General features: G+C 32.4%; 1 protein-coding gene across 1 annotated transcript in view; it reads left to right on the forward strand.

Moving 5' to 3' along the window:
- Positions 1 to 12792, forward strand: part of LOC127706355 (dynein axonemal assembly factor 3-like) — a 49480-nt gene extending 36688 nt beyond the window's left edge. The window contains exon 16 of the mRNA XM_052210926.1: positions 10078 to 12792. Within this exon, the coding sequence (XP_052066886.1) occupies positions 10078 to 10149 (72 nt within the window). The 3' untranslated portion in view covers positions 10150 to 12792. The remainder of the gene's footprint in view (positions 1 to 10077) is intronic.
- Positions 12793 to 15815: the final 3023 nt, after the last annotated feature.

The raw sequence follows: 15815 nt of genomic DNA on the forward strand, positions 1-15815 counted from the left end.
AAGGAGATCAAGGTTTTCTAAATGTCTCACATATGCTGTAATGAAGTGTCAGCTTGTCATGTATAGCACATTGAAATAAAAGGTAAAAAAGTTCTAATCTGAAACTTAGTATTTTACCTTGTCAGCATGGCATTTATATAAAGTACATTGTAATAAAAGATAAAAAAAAATATATTTTACTTTACTATCAAACAAATTTTGTTACTTAGATAAGGATGTCCATTTCATTAATTTACAATGAATTTTTTAACTTATGCTTAAAAGTGCACTGATCTACTTTTGATTTCTCTTGTAATATAGTTCCATATTTAGCTGATGTACTTTTAAGACACCATATTTTAGCTGATGTACTTTTAAGACAAAAAACAATTTCAATTTAAAAAGAACCTGTTCAGTGTTTGTTTTCATTTTGTTTGAAATATTGTTTTTGTTCTCTTGTATTTTTAAAAGTTATATAGAAATCTCCATTTGCCTTACATATAATGATAGCAGATTGCATGAAAGAATCCCAATAGATCAAAACTGATCAAAACAAAATGATCAAATGAACATTTAAAAGTGTTATTGAAATATAAATTTTTTAATTTAAATTGTAATGAATAAACACTCAATAATAACAAAAATTTACTTTTTCAAAAGATACTGTAAAATTGCAATATAGGTCATGAAACCATTATTTTTTACTTCTGCCGGGGAACATGTTATTCATCTACAATAAGTTTATCGGCTACTTCCTGTCTAGTTGAAGGATAAAGACTGAAGTCAGAGATTTTTTCTCGCTTTTGAATAATTTTCTACTTAACAATAGTTTTTTTTTCTGGACCATGGTTAAAAGAAAAAGTTTGAACGAAAAACTGTGCCTTATTAAAACATGTGCATCGCTAAAACAATTACAAATTACCCACTTCAAAACAATTATGTCTATGAAAGTTGTGGATAAAATTTAAAGTCAGAGATTTTTCTTACTTTTGAACATTTTTCATCATAACAACAGTTTTCTATTCCAAACCATAGTTAAAAGAAAATGAGGAGACGTAAAACTATGCTTTAAACACGTGTGTCGCTAAAACAATTGTGAAGTACCAACTTCAAAATAATTATTTCAATTAAAGTTGTAGAAAAATTCTTTAAGTGACATGTGACGCTATCTAACCACACCATTTCCTTAAACAATGCAATCAACACATTTTGTATTTATAATCCATTGTTGCCTATAGCTATAAAATGCAATCAGCTGATTATTGATTTTCATCAAAATTGTAACAAGTTCAAGGTGAATTCCCAGTATTGCCTGATCAGGGAAAAAGTCAGAGAAACCCCAAAAAGGTAAACAAGATGGACGAAGTGAGACCATTATATTTCCACAGCCAAATTCTTTCGCCAATAACGAATTTTAATAGCCACAATTTTTATTTTTTTTCGCAAAACGCCAGCGAAAACCCTGCTATCCGTACATATCAGTTTGATGATAATTTTGAGGTCCTGTCTTCTAGGCCATAGTCCAGTGACTTTGAATTAATTAGCAATTTTAAATGTTAAGTTTTCTGCTGAAGTTAGATTGATAAGGAACTACTTGTGATACATCAATGATATTTTGTATGAAGTTGCATTATTATCAGTACATATCAGTTTGACGACTATTTTGAGGCCCTGCCCCCTAGGCCATGGTCCAGTGACTTTGATCAATGATATTTTGTATGAAATTGCATTACTATCAGTACATATCAGTTTGACGACAATTTTGAGGCCCTGCCCCCTAGGACATGGTCCAGTGACTTTGAATTAATAAGCAATTTCAAATGTTACAGCCGATTTCATTGAGTGTGTAGGCAAAGGTAATATCATTTGTTAGCTTGCTTGCTAGCTGAACCGTGAAGTCATTATTAGGTTAGGTAAACTACCCTCCTTTAAGAGTAGACTAGTCTGACAGATAACCAATCTATCTGTCTGTTGGACTGGTCTACTTCTAAAGGAGAGTAGTATACCTGACCTAATAATGACTTCACGGTTCAGCTAACAAGCAAGCTAACCAAAGATATTACCTTTGCCTACACACTCAATGAAATCAGCTGTAAGTTTTCTGCTTAAGTTAGATTGATAGTAACTACTGGTGATAGAACAATGATATTTTATGTGAAGTTGTATTGCTATCATGTACAATTTGACGACTTTTTTGAGGCCCTGTTCCTAGGCCATGGTTCAATGACTTTGAATTAATTAGCAATTTTCAATGATAAGTTTTCTGAGTATAAAGTTGCATTACTATCAGTACATATCAGTTTGATGACTATTTTAAGGCCCTGCCCCCTAGGTCATTATCCTATGTCTTTCAATCAATTAACAATTCTCAATATTAAGTTTTCTGATTAAGTTAGTTTTACATGAACTACTTACAATAGACAATATTTTCTATAAAGCTACATTGCTGTCTGTACATCTCAGTTTGTCAACCATTTCTAAGCCCTACCCACAAGTTGGTCCATTGACTTTGAATTAATCAGCAATGTTGCTGTCCATCAGATTGTCTTTTTCTGAATTTTATGCCGACAGGCGAGACATATCTTTGTGTCAACAGTTTATTTAAAACTACTTTTCCAATTTAATCTTTAACAAATGTTGATATTTTTGGTTTATTTTATTTACAACTTTTTTAGACTGGAAGCAATTTGGAGTTCACATATTGTATAGACTGTATATGTTAGAAGACTTTATGTTGCCCTCTAGATGTCATTTGATTATTTTTGTTGTTGGTTTGTTGTCTCAATGATGAATACCCTACATCTCCTTTCATTCATGAATAAAAATACACAAGATATGTTTTTATACGCCCGTTTACAGGACGTATTATGGTATACCGTTGTCCGTCCGTCTGTCCGTCCGTCTGTCCGTCCGTCCGTCGTCAACATGTCGGACATTAACTCAAAAACGCTTTAACCAATATGCATGAAACTTTATTGAATTGTTTATATCTATTGACGTGAGCTCCCTTTCATTTTTTATAAATTTCAGATTTACCGTTTCCGAGTTTTGGGGTTTTATTCATTTAAAAAGGGGGGATTTTCCAGTTTTCAGACAATAACTCAAGAATGCTTTCACCAACTTGCAAGAAATTTTGGTGAATTGTTTATATCTATTGACATGAGCTCCCTTTCGATTTTTATGAATTTTAGATTTTACGTTTCCGAGTTACAGGGTTTTATTCATAAAAAAAGGGGGATTTTCCAGTTTTCTGACAATAACTAAGAAATGCTTTCAGCAGTTCTCATGAAACTTTGGTGAATTGTTTATATCTGTTGATGTAAGCTCCCTTTAAAATTTTATAAATTTTAGATTTTACATTTCTGAGTTATTGGGTTTTATTCATTAAAAAAGGGGGGATTTTCCTGTTTTTCTACAATAACTCAAAAATGCTTTCATCAGTTCTCATGAAACTTTGGTGAATTATTTATAGCTATTGATGTAATCTCCTTATTGATTTTCATAAATTTCAAGTATGACATTGAGAAGAAATTGAACTTTATTTGTTTATTTACTTAGTATTGCTCAACAGCACAGTGTATTGCACAACAGCAAGAAATCTTTAATTGAATATAAATTCAATTCATATAACCAATTTCAAGTTCTTTGACTACATTTATTCAGAAACCTTTAATATGTCAAATATTTAATTACAATCCAAATTCAGATCTGTATCAAGCTTGAATATTGTGTCCATTTTTGCCCCAACTGTTCAGGGTTGGACCTCTGCGGGCGTATCCAGCTGCGCTTAGCGAAGCAGTTTATTTGGTGGATTGTTGTCTCATTGGCAGTTACCACATCTCCTTACTTTTATATAAATAACTTTGCCTCATACAGTTCAACACTTACTTATCAGGATACTTAATCCAATAAGGTCATTATAAAAATGGACAAAATGAACATTGTTAATAAAGCTGTCAAAATGTTTTTGACAGGAAGGAAATTTACCAAGCTTTAGTACAGAATTTTTCCCCTTAATTGCAATGGTTTGTACATTTTCTTGAAATTTTTTAGTCTCTGGAAAAAGAGGGTTTCACTAACAAATTATAGATCAATTTTATCACTTGGCAACAATGAATTTTGCTCCAATTGATATAAAAGAGGGACGAATATAATAGTTTCATTAAACAATGAATGTATAATTACTACATTGAAAGATTTTCCTTTTTGAGACCAGAGTTTACGCAAACTTTTCTTATTTCCTGTAATTGTATTTATTGCAAAGGTGTCTTTGATAAAACATTTGTTGCATAAGTCCTCAGACTGCACGAAACAAACTGTATTATGCATTTTTTATGCAATTTTACAGACGATTATAATAACTTTAAGCACAAGCAAGTTATGTACAGTAATAAAGAACATTTTTCCTTAGTATACAGTTTGAATTTATGATCAAATAATTGTAGTGCACTCTATGTCTAATTCTCCATCCATTCTTAATGCATGTTATAAGCATGCAACCACCTGTTGACAATTATTAAATAGAGTAAACCATTGAATCATTATGCCTGTATTGAAAGGTGTTTCTAATGGTATAAAAAAAATGTGTCATTTTGTTCGATAAATTGTATATGTCTAAACTAAGCTAAAGTTAAATGGGTTCAGAATGAATTGTATATGTCAAAACTAAGCTAAAGTTAAATGGATTCAGAATGAATTGTATATATTCAACCAATGAATTGTCTGAGGTAACCATAGTTTCCACTTGAGATAGTAATATCTTGAACATTAGGCATGTCATGCACATTAAATCTTTTTGAATGTAACTGTATAATGTTGAAATATTATTTCTCTATTTTTCATGCTATTTTCACATTTCTTGATTGGTGTGAGAAAAATATTTCTCATTTCTAGAGAAAACTTTGTTCTCGGCAAATGATTAGTCAAAATTCAATTATGACGTCAAATTTTCTGAATTTCTTATTGTGACGTCCTGAAAAAAGGCGACCATGCCTGAAGACATCACATATTAAGAACTCAACTTTCTGCAAATCTTTAAAAGGGAGGATAAAGTTTGTTAAGATGTTGTCTAAAATCATTAGAGAAACAGATTCCACCATTATATCTCGTGTATTACGATATTTCTCCACTTTCGGCAAGCCTTGCGCTTTAAATTTTAAAATTTAACCATCTCGAGTGGAGAAATATAGTAACACACTTGATGCAGTGGTGGAATCTATATATTGCATGAAATGGAGTTGTAGAATCTGTTTCTCTAATTACTAGAAGACATAGAGACATACTTGATTTTCTTTTTCATTGCAAAAAATTGTGTATTTTCTATGAAATGTCATCAAGCATGGACTCCTTTTTAGCTGGCCTGGCCAAAAGGGTGTCTGTAGCTATTGTAATCCATCGTCCCTTTACTTTTTAAAAAATCTTCTCTCAAACTACTTGGCCACAATCATCCTTGGGATTTATAATTTAAAAATGTGTCCGATTTTTTTTGGTATTGTATATTATCTTAAAAACCTTAATAGATAGATATGCAAGACTGTCACTTCCTATTTGATAATACTTCATGCATGTAATTTTTAGTTCCTGTGTGATGAATGCGTCAGAATGCAAGACATAGTGAAGGTAATCCTCTCAGACAGCAGCAGCAGCCATGATATAAACTATTTTTTTTAAGCTTCATCTTTCAGAAGGTATAAGACCTTGATACTTCATATCTTGTTTACAGATGACTTATGTTCTGAACTTTTCTGTCTGCCTTGTATTCTTTGTCCTTGACCTCACTTTCATGCTTAAAAAATAGTTTGACTTTTTTTATCATGTGAGTTTTCGCTTCTTATGAGTAATAGGATAACTATAATTGATTTATGGGATCCTTGCAAGGTCTACGACTGTCAGACAGGGTTCACCTGACCTCAAACTCAACCTCAGTACGGTCAGCTATATTTGGTGTATGGAATCTATTGCAGGTTTCATCTGACCTTGACCTCATTTTCCTGGTTCACAGTTCAGTGATATGTTTTCATGGTTAAGTCCTTTTCTGGGAAACTATAAGCAAAAAGTTAAGTATATGTGGTGTATTGAATGATTGAAGGTGGACATTTCTGTTTAACCAGAGTTCATCTGACCATGACCCCATTTTCATGGTTCATTGGTCAAAGTTTAGTTTTCTTGGTTAGATCTGTTTCTCAGCAACAATAACCAATAAGGTTAACTATATTTAGTGTATGGAATGATTGTAAGGTGTACATGTCCATCTTGCACAGATCATTGAAATGGATCATTGATAATGTTAATTTGATGTAATACTTGATTTATAACCCTTTTCTCTAAGACTTTCAACATACACTCAATCATGATCAGTTAAGCAGGCCTGACATTCCAGTGTGTGCACTCTTGTTATATTTATACTGGTATTATAGCATTATATAGTGCTTGAATATGTGCTTTACAGATTTTTGTCTTGCCTGCAATGAAAGTCACAGAATGCAAGACATAGGGATTACAATATGACGACGATGGGTGGTGGTGGTGACATTGGAAACTATTTCATTAAAGCTTTATATTTCAGAAGGTAGAAGACCTGATGCCTCTTACCTTGTATACAGATACCTTATGTTAAGAATATTCTGTCTGTCACATGCTCATTGTTCTTGACCTCATTTTCATGGTTCAGTGACTGTTTGAAAAAATAAGATTTTTTTTTATGTGTGAATTTCTCACTTATTATGAGGATATAATAGTATAACTATAGTTGGTATATGGGTTCCTTGCATGTCTTCATGTCCTTCCGACAGGGTTCACCTGACCTCGACCTCATGTCGCAGAAAGCTCAACCTAGGGATAGGGATCTGGTGGCAGCTGGGTTAACTAACTTCTTAAAAGCTTAATATTATAGAAGGTAGAAGACCTGGATGCTTCATACTTTGTATATAGATGCCTTATGATATGAAGTTTCCGTCTGTCATATTTCTATTGTCCTTGACCTCATTTTCACGGTTCAGTGACTACTTTAAAAAAAAGTTAAGATTTTTTGTAATGTTAATTTCTCTCTTATAATGAGTAATAGGATAACTATATATTGCTATGTGCGTACCTTGCAAGGTCCTCATGTCTGTCAGACAGTTTTCACTTGACCTCGACCTCATTTCATGGATCAGTGAACAAGGTTGAGTATTTGTGGTCAAGTCCATATCTCAGATACTATAAGCAATATGTCTACTATATTTGGTGTATATAATGATCTTAAGGTGTACATGTCCAACTGGCAGGTTTGATCTGACCTTGATCTCATTTTCATGGTTCAGTGGTTAAAGTTAAGTTTTTTGTGTTTTGGTCTGTTTTTCTAATACTGTATGCAATAGGTCAACTATATTTGGTGTATGGAAATATTTTACGATGTACATGTCATTGTGGCAGGTTTTATTTGACCTTGTCCTCATATTCATGGTTCTTTGCTCAATGTTAAGTTTTTGTGTTTTGGTCTGTTTTTCTTAAAGTTTAAGCAATAGGTCAACTATATTTGGTGTATGGAATGATTGTAAGGTGCATATGTCTGTCTGGCAGGTATCATCTGACCTTGACCTCATTTTCATGGTTCATTGGTCAATGTTCAGTTTTCCTGGTTAACTTTGTTTCTTAGATACTATAAGCAATAGGTCAACTATATTAGATGCATGGAATGATTTTAAGGTGTACATGTCTGTCTGGCAGGTTTTATCTGACCTTGACCTCATTTTCATGATTCATTGGTCAATATAAAATTTCTCTATGGTTTGGTCTGTTTCTTTTATATTATAAGCAATACATCATCTATATTTGGTGTATGGAATGATTGTATTAAAGGTGTACATGTATTTCTGACTTGGTTTATCTGACTTTGACCTCATTTTCTTGGATCATAAATGTTAATGTGATATTTGTAGTAAAACATTGGTCAGTATAGTAGGCGGGACTTTTCAGCGTGTGCACTCTTTTAGTAGTTTGGTCTATTTCTCAGATACTATAAGCAATAGGACCTCTATAATTGGTGTATGGAATGATTGTAAGGTTGACATGTCTATCTGGCAGGTTTCATATGACCTTGACCCTTATATCATGGTTTTGTCATTTAATTAGATACTATAAGCAGAGGGTCAACCATATTTGGTGTTTCGAATGATTAAAAGGTGTACATATCTGTCTGGCAATGTTCATCTGACCTTGACCTCATTTTCATGGATCATTGGTCAATGTTAAGTTTTCATGGTTTTGTCATTTAATTATATACTATAAGCAGTTGATCAACCATATTTGGTGTTTGGAATGATTACAAGGTGTATATTCCTGTCTGTTAGTATTCATCTGACCTTGACCTTATTTTCATGGTTCATTGGTCAATTTTAATTTTGCATGGTTTTGTCATTTATCAGATACATTAGGCAAAAGGTCAACTATATTTGGTGTATGGCTTGATTGTATGGTGAGCATGTCTGTCTGGCAGGTTTCATTTGTCCTTGATCTCATTATTATTATTATTCAATATTGATTAAAAAATAAGTAGGCAAGACATTTCAGCATGTGCACTCTTGTTAGAATTTATTTTCTATAATGTACCTTTTACTATTCCACTGAGCATGATTAAAAAAAAGAGAGGGTTGAAATCTCAAAAAACTAGTTTAACCCTGCCACATCTGTATGTGCCTGTCCTAAGTAAGGGTTCTTATCAGTGATTGTTCATCTCTTTTGTCGTTAAAGAAATTTAATGTTGATAGTAGACCTTTGATTGTTTCTGTTTAATTTATTTACAATTTTTCTAGGAGCGATTTAAAATCCCAATTAATTGTTTCGACATTAGAGTATTATTAGAATATGGTTTGTTGTGTTGTTGGGTTGAGGCTCTCATTGATGTGTACTCAGTATATCTTTTTATTCATATCTTGTTCTATTTTCATACCCAAGTTATTTTTTATGCTCCCGCCGTAGCGGAGGGGGCATTAAGTTTTACCCTTGTCAGTCTGTATGTACGTAAGTACCGCCGTAGCGGAGGGGGCATTAAGTTTTACCCTTGTACGTACCGCTGTAGCAGAAGGGGCATTAAGTTTTACCCTTGTCTGTCGATACGTACGTACATCCCAAAATTGGTTTCCGTTCTCTAACTTGAGTTTGCTTAACTTATGAAACTTATACACAATGCGTATTACCACAAAATACAGATCAAGCTTGAATGTTGGTGGCGTCACTTTAACAGTTCTAGAGTTATGCCCCTTTATTAATGGAAAAATTCCAAATTTTTTAGTTTCCGTTCTCTAACTAATGTTTGCCTCAACCAAATGTTATGAAACTTATACACAATGCTTATTATCACATAATACAGATCAAGTTTGAATTTTGTTAGCGTCACTCTAACCGTTCTAGAGTTATGCCCCTTTATAAATGAAAAAATTACAAAATTTTTAGTTTCCGTTCTCTCACTTAAGTTTGCCTCAACCAAATGTTATGAAACTTATACACAATGCTTATTATGACAAAACACAGATCAAGTTTGAATTTTTTGTTTCATAGAACAAAAATGGTTGTATAACAATGTGGTTTCCCCATCGAATTACTTGTATATAGTAAAATAGGGTAATTTTACACATAATTATCTTAAGCCAAAAATCAAGGCTGGATGATTACCATGTATGATAATTTAAATTAAGTCACACAAGACGTAACAACGTTGGTTTGATGTTTACCTAATAACTTATATCATCAGGTTAGATGTTCACAGTTACATACAAAAATCAGCTGTTGTTTGAAATTTACTGAAACATAAAAAAATCCACCAGTCATTTAGCTGTTTTAATATCCAGTGCAGATACATTAGCGACTGGATATTTATCTGACCTTGAATCTTGAATATTATAACATCACAAAAACTTTGCTATATCTATACAAAAAGGGTGGAGTAGGGTATGAATAATTTCAAGTGACAAGTCAAAATTCAAGAAAAAATCAAAAGTTACGTATGCAATTTTATGAAGTTTGTTTTGAGAAATCTAACTTAATTTTTTCCAGTGAAAAGTAATATGATTTAAATATTGTCTGTTATTAAAATGAGAAGTTGTATATTTCTTTTTGCAGGTCTATGAAGTGGATGAACCAGCTAAGCAGAACTATCTTAAATTCACGTATAGGAGACAACAAGCAAGCTAATAATAATATACTGTCTGTATATTGGTACAATTCAGAGACATCAACCTTATGTACTTTTTGTATCTTGCACATTCCATAGTCAAAATAAACATTCCATTGACTGAATTAAAATGTGACATCTTATATATAAGGACAAGTTTCTACAGGTTATGAAGACAATGACATTAAGTAATGCTGTTTAATCTACAAGAAATGGATCAGTGCAAGAAGTTGAATGAATTGTGTCTATTTTTAATATCAAAGTGTTATTATTGTTATGTTTTGTAAACAATATTTAAGTGACCTTGCAAGAGGTCAAGGTGTATATAGGACCCACATACTTAAGAATACTTAAAAAAATTTGATCAGTCTCTAATAACAACATCTTACTAGTGGATAGGTTATCTGCCAAAAATACTTTTCAGTGGTATTAATAGAACTTAAACATTGACAAATTAAGTATTCAAATTGAGATTACAAATTGGTGCTGACCTAACACTTGAAATCCTTTAGTACCCTGAAAAGGGCAAAGGAGTCAAAAATAAATATAAAATAAATGAACTCAATTAAAACCATAGAATATTAGATTATAATTACTTATGACATGTATAAGAGATGCATAAGGTCCTGTTATACCGAAATCCCCCCTGGAGGTCTTTATTGTACAAAATAAAGTCTGCAGATGTTATTTTTCTTCAGCAGGAGTATGCAGCTAGATGGCTAGCATAATTAGGGCCTTGCCGAATGGCGGACGCCCCTATAGTGATCAGTCTGTCCGTCCGTAACAAATTGTGTCCACTCTATATCTAGAGAACCGTTATGATTTCAAAGTTTATACTTGACATGTATATTAACCAACACCAGAGGGTGTGTCATAATGTATGTACAACTTCCTAGGTTAAAGGTCAAGGTCAAAAACTTTGGTTTTAGTTGACAACCCAATGTCCTATGGTAAAGATCGTGTCTGCTCTATATCTTGAGAACTGTTATGACTTCAAAGTTTATACTTGACATGTATATAAACCAACACCAGAGGGTGTGTCATAATGTATGTACAACTTCCTAGGTCAAAGATCAAGGTCAAAAACTTTGGTTTTAGTTGACAACCCCATGTCCTATGGTAAAGGTCATGTCCACTCTATATCTTGAGAACTGTTATGATTTCAAAGTTTATACTTGACATGTTTATAAGCCAACACCAGAGGGTGTGTCATAATTTATGTACAACTTTCTAGGTCAAAGGTCAAGGTCATACACTTCAGTTTCAGTTGACAACCCCATGTCCAATGATAAAGATACAAATTTTTTACCACACATTATTCACAGGGGGGCCCACAGAGATGGCTCCCATCTCAATGATATCTAGTAATATTACTTGTAATATTGAGCTTATTTGTTGATCTTAATTCATCTTTCTATAGGCTGGTTCTTTTTTTCTTCTTTTGTCTCTAAACATTTCAAATAGTAATTGGCCTCTTATAAAATGCGGATTTCAATGAACTGTTCAGATAAAATGCACGGAGTTTGCTCTCTGAGGATTTTCTTGAGCAATCGTATTCAGTCAGATGAACATTCTTATCTACCGGTATGTATGATTATCTGAACTTAAATGCGTTTTATAGTTTATTGATCAGTAAGAAGTTTTGTGATAAAAAGAGAAAGAAGATACTAAGGAGAAACTAAAAAATCATAAGTTGAAGTAAAACATATTACACCATGGTAAAAAAGCAAACAACAAAAAGACAAGTTGATGAAACCTAAGATTTAGCAACATGCCCAAGCCCCACCAGAATTGGGACTGAACTAAGGTGTTCCACAAGTGTTCTTGCTCCACTGTACCTTGGTGTTGCACATGATGACAAGTCTCATTCAGTGATGTCACATTTGAGGAAGACAGGACAGGACTTTGGCCAAGACAACTGGAACATATCCATGATCCAGGACTATATACGACATATATTCCATAATCAGCAATATCATGGAATCCATCAAACTTAAAAGGCATGACTTAAAATTTACCATTTGTAACCCTTCATTCAATAACTTCCTGGACACTAGACATTAAACAAACAACAAACCAATCAATCAATGGCTTCCTTTTAAGCTGAAACTCTCTATCAAGGAAATCATGATAGGAAATGCAAGGGATGAAATATTGTATCAATTGAGAGATAAATACTCCAAATTCAGGAATGTTGCTAATGAGAAATGGAAAGTCCACAATGAGAAAATCGAAATCATCTCTCTTGTAAAGTTAAGTCTCAAGATGACCTCCTTTGTCAATTTCTAGATATAAGTCTAGATATAAAGCCCACTTAACTGTATTTGTGGTATCTTTATTTTGAGCTTATTGGGATAGATGTTATTGTTTTCTCAGCCAAAGTAAGAATCTTTAGTGTTATGATCGAAAAGAAGAGACATAGTTTGATAGTTTAGGACACAAATCACATCCAACATGATCTTAACAAAACAGCAAGTTCATGATGGCTCCAAGCACCAGTTTCAGTTGGATTTTATCTGTTTGACGGGATAAATGACATTGAGTTCAATGTCACAATTCATTTATCAACGTTAAGTTTTTTATAACTAAATTGTCTTTAATTTACCCTGAGTAATAGGTGAATTATGATTGGTCTAAACATTAAAAGGTGCACCTGACTTTGACATCATTTTTGTTGTTCTTTCATCAACATTTGTGATCTGGTCAGTTTTTTAGTATCTTTGATTTATTGGTCAACTATATTTGGTTTATATTTTACTTGTAAAATCAGTGTCATAATCATCTGAGATCACTCAATAAGTTAGGTTCATTTAAGTCACAACTATCAGTAACTTGCTTAATAAATTGCATAACTCTTACCTGAGCATTTTCTGCACTAAAATTTATTTGTTTATTTCCCATTATATTACTATTTAACATTAAAAGGTATTTGTATACAGAAAATGTATTTTTTCTCAATAAAAAATGAAAACCAATTTAGAACAAAATTAGTAACCCAGTATTCAATATTTTGTTGTTGTTGAAAAGAGCATTTTCAATGCATCCGTCTGGAAATTATTAATTCAATTTGAAATGTCCAAAAAAATATATAGTACACCATCCTTTGAAGATTTCATTTTCCATTTATGTCAAAACTATTATATTGAAAAATGTTGACAAAAAGATGATGTAAAAAATCATTGCACCTTCTGAAATTGAAATATCAAACGAATTTGCATCAATATTGAGAAATTCTCCATCTTTGGCCCATAGAAAAAAAATTGATTAGGAATCTTATAGAAATGAAAATTAAACTATAAACCATTCATCTTCAGTTCATTAAAATTTTATCAAAAATCAATAAGTGACCCTAAGATGAGTTAGAAAAATACTGTATGTATGTTAAACATATAAATACTCCAAAAAGCAACCTTTTACAAGTAAATATAGAGAGACAGGCTTAATTGTTTTATCAACTGAAAAAAGTGATTATCTTTTTGAACTAAATGCAATAGTGAAGGTTTTTTGTTCACCACAATACCTGAGAATATGATTTAAAATTATGCATACAACTCTTCTAAGCCTTTCTATCAGTGATTTCAATAATTTAAATGTCAGAAGTACCACAGATCAAGAATTTTTTCCCTCCCAGAATGTCATGATTTTTTGTCTCAAATTGACGGAGTCAAAAAGCGAGACATAGGTATGCTGTTTCTGGCGGCGGCAGCAGTGGCGGCGTCAATAATGTATTAGTTTGTGATTAGGTCTAGTTTATGGTGAACCACTAGTGGTAGGTCAATGATATTTGGTATGCAGTTGTATAAGCATTGGCATATCTCATTTCCATGGAGATTATTTGGCCCTGCCCCTTCAGTCATGGTCTATTGACTTTGAAACTTTTGCTTAGTTTTCATGTATTAGTTTGTGATTAGGTCAGTTTACGGGGAATCGCTAGTGGTAGGTCAATGATATTTGGTATGCAGTTGTATAAACATTGGCATATCTCATTTCCATGGAGATTATTTGGCCCCACCCTTTCAGTCATGGTCTATTGACTTTGAAACTATTGCTTAGTTTACAAGTTAATGTGTGTGTTTATGTTTCTTTAAAGGGAACAACTTATGAAAAGTCAATGGTATTTGGTATGCAGTTGTATTAGCATCGGCACATCTCATTTCATGGAAATTGTTTAACCCTGTACCTTAAGTCATGGTTCATTGACTTTGAATATTTGCATAACTTACATGTTAAAGTATTGTTATTTTAATTTCAACATTTGCATTATCAAAATAACAAATAGGTGAGACATATCTCTGTGTTAACAGTTTATTTAGTGAAATAATAATGAAGACATTTCAGTCCTTGTGTTGTCTGTTCATTAGACTTATAATTTTCTATTTGCCTTTGGTGTCTTCTCCACTCTCTTTTCTGATTAAAATTTTGTCTTAACACAAATGTCCATTTTTGACCAAAATCACTTTGCCCAAGTTTTGAAGGTTATCTTAGAAAATCACGTCTGACAAGCTAATAAAATGGCTGGATCACAGCACTGACAATGCTATGATTGATTCAGTTACCGGTACTTCATTAATAAGTAAAACATATTTGAATATTAGGTATTAGGATCATTATAAACATACATGTTACATTATGTTTTAATATATAAAAAAAAAATCAGTGCAAGGACTGATAAAAACAAAATTCAAAGATCTTACTATGATTATGAAATGATATCCTTTAAGAATAAGTTTATCTAAAGGATCAATGAGTTTACATGGATCCTATCTAAATTTCAGGGATTTATAAACAACATCACGGTAAGGCTTAGTATGTGACATCCCGCTTTTAATAAGAATTCCACAGGGATTTTATAACTTCAACACCAAATCTTTGTATCTATGAATAAGAATGAAACAAATCTGTTACATTTCACAAAGACTATAATATCCAAATTATTTTGCAAAGAATTCCGCTCAAATCATTGCTAGGGGCCGTCTGAAGTTTCAGTTAGGTGAGTTTTTTTGCTACGTGTTGAAGGCCTTACTGTGACTTTGCTTTGTGTGTATTTTGCTGTGCATGTATTGATTTTATATCATGAATGGATATCCCACTTCCTTTGTTTTTCTATTGTAAAAGTAATTTAGTGTAATGAAGTCCGTGACTGAATAATTTACCACTTAAACATAGATAACGTTCATTGAAATCTAAAATGTCGCTACCTACACGAGCATTTCGAACAAGTTAAGAAATATACACACCTTGAGGGACAAAAGGAACATCAACGTCTAAAGAGGGAAAATGGACAAATGGGAATGAAAAATAGTCTCTTGTTGTTCGTCTGATTTGTACATAAGTCAGTTTCTCAAACAATATAATATACTACCTATATATATATGGTTTATAGAATCCTGTCAATAGTTTAGGGTTCACCCAACTTGACCCCATTTTCATGGTTCATTGTTCAACATTAAGTTTTCTTAAGTTACTCTTACGTTTGGAGTTATATATAGAGCTTTATTTAACTGTTTAGAGATAGTAACATGTAGTTGTTTGGCCTTCGTGTCATAGATATTCAACATATTATTCGGTCATTATAAATAACAAAGCTGATAAACAATGCGCCCACTCTTGTTTCATACAGGACCATACAAATCTTTGTCTATTTTTACATATAACCCTCAGTTTGTACTTAAATTCCGGAAAAAAG

This window comes from Mytilus californianus, unplaced genomic scaffold (genome assembly GCF_021869535.1).
Source record: "Mytilus californianus isolate M0D057914Y unplaced genomic scaffold, xbMytCali1.0.p SCAF_6, whole genome shotgun sequence".
NCBI lineage: Eukaryota > Metazoa > Mollusca > Bivalvia > Mytilida > Mytilidae > Mytilus > Mytilus californianus.